The sequence below is a fragment of the Condylura cristata genome, unplaced genomic scaffold (assembly GCF_000260355.1).
Source record: "Condylura cristata isolate star-nosed mole 26May11 unplaced genomic scaffold, ConCri1.0 scaffold00003, whole genome shotgun sequence".
Lineage (NCBI taxonomy): Eukaryota > Metazoa > Chordata > Mammalia > Eulipotyphla > Talpidae > Condylura > Condylura cristata.
Genome location: NW_004567104.1, coordinates 42,078,670 through 42,097,178, shown reverse-complemented (window position 1 = coordinate 42,097,178; position 18,509 = coordinate 42,078,670). Strand labels below are relative to the sequence as shown.

At 38.0% G+C, this 18,509-nt stretch overlaps 1 protein-coding gene across 1 annotated transcript in view; it reads right to left on the bottom strand.

Moving 5' to 3' along the window:
• MORC1 (MORC family CW-type zinc finger 1) overlaps nt 1-18,509 on the bottom strand; it is a 193,226-nt gene that overhangs the window by 125,026 nt on the left and 49,691 nt on the right. The window contains exons 3-7 of the mRNA XM_004675468.1: nt 16,811-16,901; nt 14,339-14,451; nt 13,025-13,125; nt 9,622-9,656; nt 3,817-3,885 (exon numbers count right to left, since the gene is read on the bottom strand). Coding sequence (XP_004675525.1) covers nt 3,817-3,885; nt 9,622-9,656; nt 13,025-13,125; nt 14,339-14,451; nt 16,811-16,901 — 409 coding nt within the window. The remainder of the gene's footprint in view (nt 1-3,816; nt 3,886-9,621; nt 9,657-13,024; nt 13,126-14,338; nt 14,452-16,810; nt 16,902-18,509) is intronic.

The window sequence follows — 18,509 nt, the reverse complement described above, 5'->3', positions numbered from 1 at the left end:
GGGACTATGGTGGTGGCACAGGGGTGATTTGGTGATGGGAAACCCGTGGGGATTACAATTGAGATGAAAAAAATGTGCAAAATGATGTAAAAATAAACTTTTTAATAAAAAAAAAGGGTGGGGCAACAAGAGTAGATGACTGGATTTAAAGATGTGGCACATATACACAATGGAATATTACTTGGCATCAAAAAAGAAAAAATACATGCCTTTTGCAGCAACATGGATGGAGCTAGAAGTGATCATACTTAATGAAATAAGCCAGAAAGAAAAGGAAAAATACTGGATGGTTTCACTCTTAGCAGGACTATAAAGTACCATGGGAGAAAATAATAATAATAATGAACAACAATATACCAGAGACATTTTATGGAGGTGGAGTAAGGAATGGGATCAAAAATGGGGGGTGGAGAGTGCACTGGACTTCTATGGTGATGGCACATGGGTGATTTGGTGATGAGAAGCCCATGGGGATTACAACTGAGATGGAAAAAGGCACAAAATTATGTAAAAATAAACATTTATAAAAATAAACCCAGTTATTATATATATATATAGTTGGGGGGGAGCTGTTCAGAGAGCTTCTAAGTTAGGAAAAAGACAGCTTCTATGTTCCACCATACCAGGAACCCAAAGTCCACAAAGACAAAAATTTCTTTTTCAGGACCACACCCTATGAATCTCTTCATCTACCTATTGATTCATATTGTTTTATTCTATGTAATAAATTGGTAATCTCTTAGTAAACAGGTTTCTTGAATGCAGTGAGCCACTCTTGCATATTAGTCTAACCCAGGGAGGGGAGCATGGGAACTGCTGACTTATAGCCAGTAAGTCAGAAATACAGGTAACAGCCTGCACTTTGTATAGGCATGGAGGAGGGAACCATGCTGTAGGACCAAGCCCTTAACCTGTGGATCTGTGTGGATAGTGTCAAAATTGTATTGAATTGTAGGATAATCCAGGTGATATCTAAGAATTGTTTGCCCTGGGGGTACGGGAGGCCTATCACATGGTGGAATTGGGATTAGAAATTTTAGTCCCCGTTTGTTGATTTTTTCATATGTGCTAATTGCTATATTACATACTTCACATTCACTGCCTATTTAATATCTGTAGGCAACCTACAGGAAGGTATCACTATTATAATCTTATATGATTGTATAATCTACAGTTATAAATCACAATACTAGTACTACCAGCATGTTACAGATGAGGAAATTTTAGCTTAAGGAGTTTATGTAAACTACACAAGTTAATAAATGCTACTGCCAGGATTACAACCCAGTTATCAAGGACCAAATGCTGTGGGTTACATCACGCATGGCACAGTGTCCTATGTAGGTGGAAGAGTTCTGGTCACAGGACAGAACATGGAACAGGACAGACATGCCTCCTGCCCTCAACAAGTGTATGTTATGGTAGGATAAACAGTGAAAGCAGCAAACAAATAAGATCATTTCTGAAAGTGTTCCGTGAAAGAAAAACCAGAGGTTGTGATAGAGAATTAAAAGGAGAGTGACCTGCAGAGAGAATGATCTAGGAAGTTCTCATGAGCTAGAAAGACTGAAAGGTGACATCTGAAATGAAATTCAAATGATAATGGGTCAGCCAGGTGTGGCTAGAATACTCTTAATAAAGAAGTAAGTGGTAGAAGAAAAAATGGGCAGAGGCCAAATAATGCTCAAAATAAGTGATAATGAATTTTAATATACAACCACAAAGGATTTTAAGCAGAGGGATGAGATGATATGACTTCTATTAAAAGAAAAAAGAATTCACTCTGGATTGCCATGTAGGAAATGTACTATCGTGGGATAAGAATGTAAGTGAGAAGATTTTGGAAATTACTGCAAGTTATCTGCTATGGGTGCAGAATAAGCTAGCTCAGTTTCAATGACTGATTTTTTTTTAGTTATCAGGTAGGTAAACCCTTCTTTCTAACTTATTTAATTTCCAGTCAATGTTAATAAAGAATTGCTCGCACCAGTGAGCTCTCTTAAATAGTATTATACATGTCAACTGAAGTGTGATTTGAATATCTGTCACTTGTCTAAATTTTTATTATTCTGTTCATGATTCTATATTAGAGGAATTACTTTTTTAATAAAGGAATTGTCTTAAAATTATTACATAAAGTTATTTAAGACTACAGGAGAATGAATTTAACCTTCATTCCAGAAGTAGAACATAAAACTTAGGACTTTATTATGTGTTTCTCACAAACCCTGTTCTTGCCATATTTAATAAACACAGAGAAACCAACAACCCTTTTTATAGAAATGACCTGGAAAAATTAAAATTATCCAAAATCAGAATAAGAACTTTGTGGAATACTTGAGCATTTTAAAAACTTGCTATTAATTATTCTTTCAGTATTCAGACCAAGGTGGAACTTTCAGACTTAGAAGAAAACAACTGCTTAATTTTTCAATCAGTCCAATGACCATTCTTTCCTTTGGTGTCGAATTGACAAGAACACTTCCATATTATTTGAACTCCCTTAGCAGTTTTTTAATCTAGTGGTCAAAAACTAGCGTATAGGACACAGAAAGTCTAACAAAAATTCAGGGATGTGCTATCCAAAATAATTCAAGGCCCTTATCAGAGGAAAAGACATTTCAATTTCTGAGCACCCACCAACTATGTGCTGGATTTTTTATTTTTTTAAGATTTATTTACTGGCCTTCCCTGGTGGTACAGTGGGTTAAAGCACAGCACTAAGAAGCTAAAGCCACTTCCGCATGAAGTGGCTGCCCGGGAGGTGATCCACATGGCGTGGCAGACCTCTCCAGACCTGCCCGCTGCTCCCCTCAGCAATGTACTTTGCCAATCTGCCTGTTCTGCTCCCCTCTCTGTCTCTGGTGAATCCTCTCACCCTCCACATCTCTGGCCTGTACCCCAGTTCCATATGAATAAATAAATAAATAAATCTAATTTAAAAAAAGATTTATTTACTTGTGCATATAAGAACTAGGGTGTAGGCCAGAGATGGGGGGGTCAGGGGGAGGTGGGAAGAAGGTGGTGGTGGTGAAAGGATTCACCAGGGACAGAGTGGGGAGCAGAACAGGTGGAGCCCCTGAAATACACTGCTGAGGGGAGCAGCGAGCGACACAGGAGAGGTCTGCAACATGTGAGTTACCTCCTTGACCAGGGATGGAACTCATGTTGCAGTGGCTGACAACAACTTCATTGTGCTGAGACTTTAACCCTTGTGCCACCAAGAGGGCCCTATATGCTGGCTGTTTGTTAGCTTCAAAGAATCAAAGATAAGCCATCCAATGTAGTCATTCAAGTAGATGTACTTATCATGATGGGAACTTTCAATTGAAGCAAGGGAACCTTTGAACAGGCAGGGGAAAAAACATACCCACCTAAAAATAAGTTGAGGAGACCTCTACCTCAAGATTAAACAACAAATTAAAAATGCCTAAAGGCATTGGAAACTGCCTTGGGGCTCTTGCAAGTAAGACCGAAAAAGAGGTCTAAAAAACCCTAGAGCTCAGCCAGAAGCAATTTGTTTTCCATTCATTCCCAGATGCTTAACCTTACAGTAATGGATCCCTTCTGCCTTTCAGTTTTCTGGTAATAATTAAATTCACTCTTTGTATCAGGTTACATGTCTTCAACGAATTTACTATGACAACTGAATATTTAAATCTAGAAAGTTCACCAGTATGTTGAGTCTAGGGTTTATGTTCCCTAATAGCTCCATACCTGTTTTTACATACATGGCTCAATTCATTTTTATTTCTTTTATGGGTTTTCAGACTGTTTCCTTTAACAGCCACTTAGGTATCTTGGTAATTAACTTACCAGGGCTCATTCCACATCCATCATCCAGGAAACACAACATGAATCCACCCTGCAGTTTTTCATTATCCACTGTAAGAGAAAGCAGTTATTACTAATAAATATTGGGCTTAATTTGTTCTTCAGAAAGTCATGCTGCTCATATAATTATTTGTCCTCCTTAAATGCAGCCACAGTGACAGAGTTATGGCAAAAAGAGGTATCTCAGAAAGGAGTCTTGGCAACAGTTTCACAAGAAACTGCAGGGGGAAATAATCATGAAGTAAAAGGCTTTACATTAACATAAAACATCTAGACATTAACAAATTATCCAGAATGCATGATGGGCCCCACTCTGGAACTGGACTGGTCCATTCAACTTCAAATATTTTCTCTCTCCCCTAGGCACTAAGGGTAGATGGGTAAGTCATCCCATGATCTATCAAACTGATCAACTTTTATATCTTTCCACCAAAACATAAGTTCTTAAGTCAATACAGGTGATTCTTATTAAATTAATCAGACGCCTTTCTAAGTGTTTAGTCCTCGTAGAGCCATTTGTGTGTGCTTCTGAGTGGCAACAAGTATCTGCCTCTGGAGGATGCATTTAACTTTAGAAAACGGTTAAGCTGTTTGGAATCAATTTTAATGATTAAAGTATGTTATTACAATGTAATCTCTTGTTTAAAAATATTTGCAAAGTTTAACTAAAACTAATGAGACTAATTTTAATGCACAGTTTGATATGTGGCTCTGAAATTAATTTGAATATTTGGATATATGAGTTCTAGTTTCTCACACAGCATCAAGAGACATGCATGAAGACTGTACATGTTTCAAGTGCAGAGTGTGATAACTTTGACTTATGAAACCATCATCATCAAGGTAGTGAACATATCCACTCTCCCAGGTGCTTCCTGCAGTGCCTTTAATCTGCCCCTTCCATGCCCTGTCATCCCTGCCTCACCCCAAGCAATCACTAATGTAATTCTGCACCTGTAAATTTTTTACAGTGTATTTGTTAAGTCAACCTCTATTTCACCTTTTAAAAAAATAAGTAATTTTCAATTTAACCCATAAATAAATATCTGAAAACATGCCAAAGATTTCTGGGCTCATTGCTGTAATGTCAAGTGGCCATTTCTAATCTTTCCTCCTCTTTCTAATTTACTTCCTCTCCATAAACCCTTTGGATTTTCTCTCCCCTCCCCTCTATCCAATTCTTTCTCTCTACCTGATCCTCTGTTCCACTTACCTCAAATTCATAGCAGAACACTCATGCCACCTTCTAGGTATTTGTTCTATTCAATCATCCCTCTGACTAGTGCTGACGCTTCTCCACTATTCAAGAAGGGGACTCCAACTCTTACTAAGTTCTTTGAACAATGCTGTATTTATTATCCCTAGTTATTCATAAGACTCATCTGGTGATACGCTTGATTAATTGGTCTTGGATGGGGTTCAGGAATAAACACTCTCCCATTAACCTAGTATCTCTTAGGATTGGAAACCACTTGATACAAGTTCCAGGCGGTTCTGCATATCTGCAACAATTGATTTTGCATACAAACTTCTCGTAAAAGGAGCTTGCAGAGAGGGCATTACTGCAATGAGTAACTTGGGAAAACTCAAAGAGACATGTATAAACTAATTTTTTTTTCCTGTGGTCCCATTAAGGGACTGTAGATAATCATATAGTTCAAAATTTACCATTCCTCTATTATCCACTCTGAAGTTTGGTCTTATTCATTTCAATTCACTATCAATTTCAGATAGATTCCATTGACTGTTAACAGTACATGTTCAAAAAAATCATGATGTCTTTTATTTCATCACTTACTCTTCCCACTAATATTTCCTGTTCAACAAATGGTGTCACCCTGCCATGAGGCCTCAGAAGCCAAGTTCTCCATTTCCTCATCCCGTCTATAGACCTCTTCATTCCCACCTCTGTAGCAGGCCCTGCATGTGACCACTTCCCTCATTCCTGCCACAATTGCCTTAATTCAGAAAATTTTTCCTCTCTTCTTGATCATGACAACACCTCCCTAAGTCCTTGCTCTCACTAAAATCAGTGAGAATGTGTTCTGTAGTCAGTTGTGCATTTCAGCACTCTTCAGTTACAAACACTAGCCACAGGATACATTCCAAATCTTTCTTGCCTTTCATGATCTGGCCCTTCCACCTCTCTGTGATAGTGCCATATTATCCAGTCAATACTAGTCTAGTAGTACCATGAAAGCACCTGTGTATGTAATTAACCGTTGCAACCAGCTGCCTTTTAGAAAACACAGATCACCCTTCCTAATATGGACGGGCCTCATCTAATCAGTTAAAGAATAAAAAGTAAAGTTTCCCAATGAAGAAGTAATTTTCTGCCTCAGGACTGGAACACAAAAACCCTGCTTGAGTTCTGAGGTTACTGGCCTCAAGACTTAAAATTCAAGACTTAAAACATCAATTCTTACATGGATTTCCAACCTACCAACTGCCCTACAGATCTGGGATTAGCCAGTTTCCACAACCATGTAAGTCAATTCCTTAAAAAAAAATATTAATCTCAGATGACTGATTGACAGACAAATGAATGGGTGGATAGATGGATGAAGAGATACAAACAGATGGATGGGTGGATAGATGGATGAATAGATAAAAATGGTTTTGTTTCTCTGAATAACCGCGACTAATACACTGTCCAACTTCATCTTCTTTCATCTCATCCATCCCAGCCATACTACAACCTTCCACTTCTACTCAAATAATACTTGAACTGATCTTGAACATCTCAAATATGTCTATAACTTCATCAATGGTCTATGGTTCTCTCCAGTTTCAAGCCAGGCATGTACTCCCTTTGCCCTTTCTATCCTTGATTCATCAGGCTAAATTCTATTTTCCCTTCAGGAAATTCACATAAGAATTTATATTAGTTCATATAAGAATTATTCTAGGAAGTCTTCCCAATCAGTCTGCCTATAATGAATGTTTTCCTTATAATTTATGTTTCCCACCATTGGTAATATATTCAAAAACCTGTGCATGTACCTACTTCTTTCAGAGTAGGGGTTCTTATGTGCTCTAGAACACAGCTGCCTCAGAGCTATGATGAAAAGCTATGGGTCTTCTACATATAAATGTGGAGATACACACAATATTTTACATGGATTCCAATACCAGCTGACTAATACCTTTAAAGCAGGCACTGTGTGTATACAACAATGTCTAATGCCTGCCTCTGGGTAAGTACTAAAAAAATACTGAATACATAGCCATGTTTATTAGAACTAATACAGATTAAACACCCATCATTAACTATTTAATTTCAGTTCAATAGTCCTGAAGTTACTTGAAGAAAAGTTAATAGGATAGTTCATGGGCCTCAGAAAATAACCAGAAAACTAAACCAATGCATAAACTATGCATCTTGATATATTTCTATCTACTGATTTTAAAGCTTTGACTTTTAAAATCAACTTGCTAAGTTGATAGGCACATTGCAATATGTTGTAATAAGAAAAAATTTTAAAACATGAAAAGATTATTTAAAATGGTAATTTTAGTTGTTCACAAAACACACAAGACTTAAGTAAAAAAAAAAAAAAATATATATATATATATACTACTTCCAACTCAAACTGCAAAGCTTACTTTTTGGGTGACAATGCCAAGTGCTAGGGAAAGCACAGTGGAATGAACTCTGTCGCGACCTGCTGGTATCATGTCACAAACTCAAATGATCATAATAGTCCGACTACATTTGTTGTAATCTGTCATTCTAGGTAATTCTCAATATTTCAACCCGTCATCAATAATATGTGTGTCCTGAGCAAAACGCAGCTTGAATCACACTCTCCTGCTCCCCATTCCTCAGACGACTGCCTTGTTCACATTCTCATAAAACCTTATTTTGGTCATTTCCATATCTGTACTTCCCTCCTCTCTATTATTATTTTTTTTTACATTGTTACAGATCCTGTATGCCATGCCAGAGTATTTTCCTTTAAAAAAAAAGGGGGGGGGAATGTATTTCTAAATGAAACTACTCAAATTTCATCAATGACCTGTCTATAGGGGGGAAAAAACTTAGAATGGTATCCATGCCGAGAACAGGTCAGTGCTTCTTCTGCAAGTATCTACCTGGCTCTCTCCCTCAGGTCATTTAAGTGCATTTCTGGTTTATCACCAGTTTAGGGAAACTTTCACTGACCACCCTCAGGAAAGCTAGTTCATTCTTCCCATCACTCTGTATTACTGTCCTTCATTTTCCCCCTTCTTAGCACTTACCATTATTTGTTAATTTTTTTATTGCCTAGCTCTCCCCCTTAGAATGCACGTTCCATGAATGTATGTATGCTCCATGAAAGCACAGACTTCCTCAAATATATTTGATGTGAATTTTACTCAAAGCTCTATCTCTAGTACCTAGAAGAATGGCTTGGTTCACTCACAATAGACACACAATAAGTTGTTTTTAAATGAATGAATGAATGTCTGAACTAGTCTAATTCTGTTAATTTTCTCCTAATAGTTCCTTAGACTGTGACATTTTTCCCAGTTATTACTTAACAAAAATGGCATCCATCTTTCAGGTCCTAGTTGCTTGACATGAGGCCTCTTTCTCTGTTTCTACTATAGTCCTAGGCACAGCACACTGACTCTATTCTACTCTACAAAATGGCTATAGGAAGGAAGACCGCTTTTTCTCCACTGCTTTTTTCCTCTATGTGGATGGAAGTTCAGTTAGTATCCTCTTTCTCCAGAGAGAGCCTGTCTCTCTCCCTAGATATTTCCCTGCAGCAGCAAGCTCAATCACCAGCCTGGTTGGTACTGGGGTAGCTCAATTCACAGCTTTCATGACCCTCTTAGGGGCAAGCTGCCTGTACAAAGCTTGAGTTTGGCTCCACTGTCCGCCACCAGACCAGTTCTGAAGGGAAGCCTGACTAGTGGGCGTGTTAATGACTGATGGGAAGGTCTGATCGGAAGTAAGCTCCATATTCCAACCTAGCATTTATCAGTAATCAAGACGGACTTGTTTTATCCCTCAAACTTTTCAAAACATGGGGCATTTGTGTTGTTTCCTCAGATAACTGTCTCTCTCTCCCATATGAACCAAAAGTACCCGCCTAAACAAAGGACTTTAAATTGAACTGAGTTGTTTAATAAGTTAGACAGGACTTTACATAATTGGACAGCCTATTACCTGTGATCAACAGTCAATATTTATAGGAAAGTTGATAAAATCAGGAAAATGGATGAGCTTTTAGATCATATAAAATATCAGGGATTTCTTTAAGTAGTGCTAACTATAGGACCAAATCACAGAAACTAATTTCATTTGCATCACATTCTAATGAAATGAACTAGTAAGTGCAATTAATACTTAGTGACTGAAAATGAAATCAATGAAGGAAACATATTTGGTTTGAATTTTATAGCCCTCAAACATTCATACTGCACATTCACTTACCCATTTTAGCTGTGATAAGCTGGAAGTGATGCATGCTTAATTATGAATAATCATTAATTTGCTTTTTAAAATAAAATTCTTTTCTCATGGCAAACAAATTGACTACTGCAAATCACTCATGCTTTCAAAATCTCTAAAAAATCTCATTTTGTAAATGGGCCCTCCAACAAGTGAACATTTCACTCTCTGACTGTACTACTCACAACCTGGCTCCCCACAGGGTCACTTGCTCACAAAGCACTTAGATTACATTAAAAATAATGGAATGTGGCTTGATTTCATGAAAGAAAATAAAAGCAAAATAACTACAGGCTTTTCCATTAAAAGATAAAAAAAAAAAAGAATAAAGCAAATCTGCTCACCTGAAAACACATCAAGTCTTGCAGCTCCTGAATCTCTGGAAATATAAAAATATCATTGCTTCAATATTAAATTATATCTTAGAAAATTACATTAATCTGAGTTACTTACATGAGGTATAACTTACTGTCAGGTAGCAAACAAAAGAGAAATCCACTTAAATTGCTTTAAAAACAATTACAAAAAAGTTCCCCATTGAATTTATATACTAAGATCTATGATCACTTGTAACAGAATGTTACAAAGTTTGAAACTCATAAATTTAAAACTCATAAATTTACGAGACAGAATTTGTTAGTTGCGCAAAACATTACAACAAAATGTCTATGACTTTATTTTTTTTTTTCAAAAATTGGTTGTAAAATAACCCAGAAGTCATTGGAAGATTTTGCTAATCCAGCTCATAAAGAAAAAAAATGAAAAGAAAAACCAAAATACTATAATATATTCTACATGGTCATATTTGAAAGAGTACAACTATTATACATGTGTATATCTGTAAGGAAAAAGACCAAAATATTATAGTGATTTTCTCTGGGTTAGGGGTTTACAGGCTATGGCACACAGTCCAATGTGGCCTGTCAATACTTTTTGAAAAATAAAGTTTTACCAGAACACAGTCATGCCCACTCATACAGCCATCTCATGGCTGCCTTCACAGTGCAATGGCAGAAGTGAACATTTCAATAAGAAAGCACCTGCCCACAAAAATCAAAATATTTACTAACTGTTCTTTTACAGAGAACTATTCTGATTTCTACTCTATGTGATTACATCATTGATGAATTTCATTTTCTTAGTTTTCTGTAATTCACAGATATTTATGTTTAATTTATTAGTTACTTAAATATAGGTTTAAATAGAAAAGAGATTCTGGCTTCAATGACAAGAATGTGAGGGGAAAAAGGACGATAAGAGGATCTTAGCTGATGCACAGGAGGGAATGTGAGAAAAGGACTCAACACAAAGAATAAAAACAACCAGTAGAACTCTGATAAAATATTAGCCTCTTCCAAAATGTCTATCAAGCTCAAACCAAAATTACCCAAATCAACCTGAGTAGGACACTGTATTGTTCTACAAGTCTAGTTTCAAAGTTGTCCCTTTGTTGCTGCTTCTAGATGCTTTTAAGCTTGTACTGTGTAAAAATTCAAGCATTTTCTGTGTTAAGTAAGCACTGAATGGATTATCTTATATATTATATAAAGTATCATATACAAAATAACTGCAATAAATGATATTATACTGAAATGGAAGCTTTTAAAGAAACAGTTTCTTCATACAGACATTCCACAAGATTAGGCAGAGATCAATCTTCACCTTTAAGCATATTATGACATTTTATTAAGCCGTGTACTTTAGCACTTTTTTTTTTTCTGAACAGCTGTATCAGGAAGAAACCCCAACCATATTCCCTATCTTCTACACTACTAAATTTTTCCTGTTTCTACAATATTCTCACTTTGACAACCTCAGGAGATTATCAAAATCATTCATACAACAATAGAAAATAATTTCTTAGAATAAATGGGGACTTTATGAAGTCCATCCCCAGGACCGTTAAGTCTGTTCAACAGCTTCATCTAATGTCAAATGCTAGCACTGAAGTAGTGGTGGTAAACTCAAGTGTCTACTGAAGAGAGGAAGTCAGGAGCTCTGGCTGACCAGGGAGCTCTGGGAAAGGACCAAAGTTAAAGGCACAGAAGGACACAAAGGAAACCTTGCCTCACATTTACCCTCTGATCCCTCTGAGGAATGTGACTCAAGTTTGCTACTTTTGAGCTTTTTCTTTAAAAGAGGGGTTCCAGATTTCTTTGGTGCCTCCTGTTTCTTAAACTTTACAAACAACTCCTTCTTTTCTTCCTTTTGTTTGTAAACACTGTACAAAACTCCACTATGAACCTAGCAAACATGGGAAAGGCTGAACTTGGACAGGGGTTAACAGCTCCCAAATGTTGCTTGAATAATTGCTTTATTGATCACACTTCACTCACCTGACTCCAAAGTCAATCACCCTCAGCTACAAAGACTATCCCACTGTTCTGTTTCTTCTACTTTCTCATTTGCCCTGCTCTCCTCTGTTAAATAAGTGAAACGATTTTCAGAGGAGGAAGGACAACTGAGAGAGCAGGCAAATGTATTCTTCAGAGTTACCTCGTCACGGTTGAGATTGTCCTTTCAGAGTTACAGATGCCAACTTGCTAAAATTGGATATTCAAAGGAGGAAGGCCTAATAAGTTTTTTTTATTATATATCTCAAGCCTTGTTTCAGAGCTTGATCAGCAGTATGCAACAGCAGCCCAGAACTCTTGGAGAAAGACTAACCCTGAACACCCACTGACTTGGTTCTACCCTTGTTAATTTCTTCTAAAGTTGAGTACAACATTCTCCTGACTAATCAAGCTTATTTTCTTCATCTTGCTGTTTCTGTGGTAACTGTGAATTTATTAGTTCTACAGGACAGAATTTTATATAGGGAGGAGATAATGACTTTATGTAGTGTTGGAGATCGCCGTGTATGAAGTTCTGGATGTAGCCGGGTATGTAGTCAGGCTGAAAACTGGACTACATCCTGTATTTCCTTCTAAGGTCAAAAATAGGAGACAAATGCAAAAAAACAAAAATATAGTTATCAACCATAAGCATGGAATTTAGGTTTCCTTACTGAGATTGCTGACCTCACAACTGCATGCTACTACTTCCTGAGTGGACTTCACTTTTTGCAGAAAAGGTAGGTAAAACCTTTTGTTGACAGAAATACAAAAAATAAAAAGCAAGTCAAATGCCATATTCCATTAGCCAAAAAACTCACAAGTCCCCACAAACACTCTACTGAGTGAAACTTAAATTGCTAAAGCAGTTTCCTTAAACAAATAATTTTATTGGAGAATGGTGAAGGAGAGGACTGTCACCAGACACCACAAATTTGAACTCAGGCTCCACCAAATATTGATTGTATGATGATGGCTAAGTCATGGGATTAATCTGTGCATGAACTGTCACATCTGTAGAAATGGGATTGTTCTCATCTAGTGTTGTGAAGAGTGAGCGAGTTTCTGATCCTATGTGACGTACTTAGGAAAGGGTGTCGGGCAACAACAGGTAGCTAGATTCTTCGAACTATATCATTCACTTCAGTGCAGACTCCAATAAATTCAGGCCTAAATCTAAATTCTTAAGAACAGTATACACTGATACACAAAGGTAAACATCCAAATGAATACTTGCTATTACATGGTTGTTAATATAAAGAAGTTCAAGTATACCTTGATTTTAGAGCAAACCAAGCCACCAAACATTCCAGGTGGGGAAAAGTGACATTATCCTTTTACCTTTCAATGTAACTCGAGTTAATTTAATATTGTGAGGTTCCCACAATAACCTTATTTTACAGAAAAGTCTTACCTTGCATTGTCCAGCAATTCAGCCAGTGCTCCAAAAAGGAAACTGTGAGTGGTGCTGATGAAGGGGGAAGGCGGGGGGGGGGAACAAAAGTTACACAAACTCTGCATGCAATCAGTACAAAAACACTAAGACACTTGCAGTCAATTCTCCAGTCTAGACAGATAATCAATTAAGGAGTTATTCTAGAAACAATTTTCCCAACACTGTCAGACTTGACTCCATGACAAAACCAGGACTAAGAATGTGATTGCCAAACTATCCTGCCTACTCCTAATGAAAGGAAAATTTCAAGGTCCTTAAAGCAAATTTTCATGTTTTTAAATTACCTTAAAGCCATTCATGTTTTTCCATTAAAATTTCCTTATTTAAGGTCAGATTATTTCTGAAAAATAGCTTTAACAAGCTATAAAAATCCAGCACAAGGAGGAGCCTCCTATTTGCCCCACTAATCTGTATTGTTCTATGGAATGTTTTCACCTCTGGAATTCTGTTTAAATAACCTCATCGATTCCCTGCAGTCACTGTTCCCATCCAGTGCCAAGTCTCATTTAACAGAACACACTAGATAGACATCACTATTTACAACACTTTGAGGTTGAATGTACATCTGTGGGCAAAATCAGGTTTTGGGGGTCCTATGCTTGCTTTTCATTTCCTGACGTGAATAATTTAATCAGCAACTTATTACAATATTTTGGGAAGATTCCGCATGTAATTTTCTCATTCTATCTAGTAAACAGGAAGTAGAAGCAAAAGAGACTCCATTATCAAAAACCACCTCCTTTATATAAAACGAGGATCGATCATTTACAATGTCTCTGAGCTGTCAAATACCACAAATAACAAGACAACATTAGCTAAAAATTTATTCTTAAAACATATTTTTTTTATTTTAAACTGGAAATAGACAATATATGAGGGATCTCTTCATCTCTCGACTTCAAATGAGCTTTCAAATTTGTAATTTGAAAAGCACCACTAAACACAATTGTTACCAAAACAAAACCAGTGTACAAACTCTAACATAGAGCAAGAGAGAAGTGTAGGTAACATGCTTTATAAAAGCACCTTTCTAGTGATTTGAATTTTGCATGATTCAATATACAAAAACTCAGCATATAAACAATATGTAAACCATACTTCAGGAAAATAACTGTAACAATTCTGACCACATACATTTCTGCAATTTTTCATTCAAGAGATTCTTACTACTATCCACCATGCGCCACTGTGGAAAGCCAGTGGACAGCATGGTCTTCACCCTCTTGAAGTTCAAGCTAGTGGGGAATATAGACAACACACTAGTAAGCAAACACATGAAGATGACAGATTAGGTGCTGCGAAGGAGGGCTGACGGGACATTAACTGGTGAGAAGGTGCAATGGTCAGTAAGAAGCCATCTTCATGAAAGACATTTAAATGAAACCCTGAAGGGTGAGAACGCAGTCCCTTTTAAAGTCAGTGAAACTCTCCAGTAAGAACATTCAGGCAGAAAAGAACGAAAGGCGAGCAGCATGTCTGGTTATAGTATAATGCAGAGATGAGTGTGACATGTGGTGAGCAGAGAGGCCCTATAAGGGCCTGGGAGGGAAGGGCTATGGCCATCATCTAGATTAAAGTCAATGGCAATGGAATGAAGTGGATGAACTGAATATATCATTAAGAAGACTTGATAGAGTGAATGTGCTGCCAAGCAAATAGGAGAATTTTTTTTTTTTTTTAGTCACCCCTGTTGTTAGAGACATCTCAAACAAAAATCTGAGGGGATGAGGTAAAGATGTTAATTTATGTCTGATATTGCAGTTACTTCAAAGTGCTGTTACTTTTGCTATTGAGTTACCAGATCACACCAACTGGGTGAGGGCAGGTAGCTTTGGAGAGGAGACTGAAGAACAAAAGCAGCAAAACCACAGAAAACTGATGAGTAACTTTATCAAGACAGAATCCAGTCCTTTCAATACTCAGTTTATCATTTTTCTAAAACACTTCAAAATTATTTCTTCAACTTTAATTAACTTTTAACTGTTTTCCCATCCATTCCAATTTAGAATTGTTCTCTATGATAGATTAAAAACTAAATACCTGCTAAGATGGCCTACTCTACTGTTTTCTCTAAAAACTACATTGAATGTCCCACATAGTAAGATTAGCTTCCCCTGGCTTTCTTTCCAGTTTTATTTCTGTGGTTTCAAATTTGGTACATGTGTTATATCAATCGATATTTTTAGTTCATCCAAATGACTGGGGTTTCCCCAAAACCAACATACTGAGATGAATTACACAATACTATGTTCTACTGTGTTTTAAAGACAGATGGAATCAAAACCACTGAGCAGTTGAAGTAACACCTAATGACTAGACAGTCCAAAGGCATCCTGGCTTGACAGAGGAGTGCGCTAGTAATAACCACATGTGAGATTCCTATCCTCAGAGAGATTACATTTTTTGGAAATACTCAAGAGGTCACAGAGTCTGCAATCAATAAATACAAATTACATGTACTTTCTGGAGGGCGTCTTTAATCTTAAAAATGTCAGTGTGTTGTGCAGAGAAATCACTAGAGGAAGGCGAATTCGGTAGGATTAGGCTTCTGCTGACCTACAGTTAAATAGCTTTTTTCAAATAATCAACATGGGGTCTTCCCGACGACTTGGCGTTAATTGGAGGGCACCAAAACAGGTTAGTCTGAACCCAAATATAGATCTCTATCCTGTCCCATTGTTTCTTAACATGTTTATCCAACTTAAATGAACAAATATTTATATAAATCAGTACCACCAAGTCATTATCCTTACTTTTTTGTGGGTATTTCTCTAGGACAAGTACAAAGCTCTTTTCCATAGCTCGGTAGAGCCTCCCACTCCCACCCTGTTCCCACTCCCCGGGGGCACTCACGAATTGGCATGGATGAAATCCAGATGCAGCCGCGCCCGCTGCAGGGTAGCATATTTGTCGCCCATGCCCTCAAGCCACACAAGGTGCCCCTAGGAACCGACGCGCCGCGTGGCCTGGCATCAGTGCGCCCGCCCCCGCAATACCCCGTGGCCTCCGTTTAGCGAGCACTCGCGCCCCCTGCCGGTGGGACTTCTAAACTCACCCGAGCGCGGTAGGCATGAGCGGTCAGATGTTTATCGCACCCAGGTCTCAGATCCACCCCTTGAGAATAACTCTGCAGCTAGTCGCCTCTTTCCCAACTGACTTTAAGTAACCTCCCTCCACAGTTGTTCTTATCGTTTTTCATCTGGAAAATGGAACCTAAGGCCGTACACACGCACATAGCTACACAGAAACCCCTTTAGAATCTGGGGCTGTCAGGAAAGGTCCAGGAGTGTGGGGAAGTAAATGGACCGTTCCTGTCACCTGTGCAGTTTTTACACACCATCAGAGGAGCTATGTTTTGTGTCTTGTGTTTTAAACCCAACAGTTACCTTTCTGTATCTCTTGGGTTGATCATATTTACTCAAAGGAGAGAAAGAAGAGATGAGTCAGAGAGAGAGGAAGAAAAAACCATCATAATTACTCGAAGGAGAGAAAGAAGAGATGAGTCAGAGAGAGAGGAAGAAAAAACCAACTAAAGGCAATCCTAACAGAATTTGGATGTTGCTCTGAGATGTAGGGGTCTGAATCCCTTAAGAACCTTTTTCACCTGTCAGCTGACAGCTTTTTGACGAGCAACCCGGACTGGAGGGAAACAGACATTCTGTGTTTTTCCAAAAGCAGAACTGGGCGGGTCTGAGTGGGGGTGGGGTGGGAGAGGTGGTGGTAAACATAAGGATGGGCACGTACATCCAGGTGGTGTCCGCACACAGCACTGAGCATCAGCAACACCTGCAGGCGGCCACAGGAATGCTCGAGGATATGGGTGGAAGTATCCTGGCTGGAATGAAAAATGAGTTGACCTAGTGAATCTCTAAGCAGTCTGGTTCAAGGACCCCAGGTAGCACTCAGCACCAATTCACATACATGATAGTGTAGTTTTAAAATCAGAAATGGGTGTAAGCTGAAAAAAGAACTTGAATGAAGCATGCTTGTGATTTCCGGACATCACATGGGCAAGAAGGCTTTCAGAGAAGACAATAAATTGTCAGTTCTAGGACAGTCATTCTATTTCTGAAGAAAGTTTAACAGCAGCTACATTTAATAGGAATCAGGAGAGGAAGAGAGGCTTTGAATGGCAACCTGAAAGAACATGATACTCTACTTTAATTTGAAAACTGGAAGCAAACATAAACATTTCAAGTCATTTCCCTGATTGCATTTTTGTTTTAACAGTGGCTGATGTAGTGGTGTTTTGATAGCAGAATTCTCTTTAGTAAGCAAATTTAGCTATCTTTCCAATATTTCCTTCGATAGAACTTCACAAATATAATATTTTATTTTCATTTTATGGGTAAGAAAAGCTTGATGATCCTCTTCTGGATTTATTTTACTACCCCAACTTCCAGCTGCTGCCACAGAGCAATTTACTATTGGGAGGGCACTGGAGCCACTAGCCTATAATTAGCAAAGGCTGTAATATTTAATTTCTACCAAAGGGAATGGGGTGATTATCACAGAAGCACTCCTTCCAATAATCTGAGCAGAGCCCTGCTCCAGTAAGTGGGCAGCCACAAAGCCCCACACAGTACTGGCTAGCCTGAAGGCAGGCTTGGGGGAGGATCTGTGAAATGGTGCTAGACAAGAGGCCTGACATCCACCAGACAACTCAACAAAAGCTTTTCTCATCCCCAGAATTTCAACTCTGGCCACCCTCTGTAAGAGAAGGAAGCTATGTTCCTCTTCAAGGTATACTTTGAGGATTTCTTATCTTAATCACTTCCCTCAACACTAGCTCAGGATTCATTTTAACACACTCTTTCATGATAAAAACACTGGGGAGCAGTAAGGAGGGGATATTTAAAATAAAAACATCTTCTACTCATATCTTACAGTAGGTCCTTTTTAAAAAAATTATTTATTTATGCTTACAGAACTGGGGTACAGGCCAGAGGTGCAGGGGCAGTGAGAGAATTCACCAGAGACAGAGCAGGAAGCAAAATAGACAGACTGATAAAGTAGACTGCTAAGGGGAGCAGTGGGTGGGTGAGGAGAGGTCTGCCACACCATGTGGGTCAGCTCCCTGGCCAGGGATAGAAGTAAACACACCAGCTTTGTAACATTCATGTATTTGTCACAAAAGATTGCTCAATTTTTTCAAACTACACTTTCCCTTCCTTTCATTTAAATAACTACTATACACCATTGGGGTTAAGTGGAACATGTGTATAAATGGAAGAGTTAAAATGTAACCTCCAAATTAAAATGAAAATTTAAAAAATAACTTGTTCAAACTGCAATTTCATGACTTCAAAAATCTTCGAAACACTGGTATTTGTACCTATCAGCCATGTGCAAAGGTCTGCCATTTCCTACCAGTGTAATTACTAAGATGACATTGACATATTGTAATGAACACAGAAATCAAGTGTTACTAGCATGAGAATGT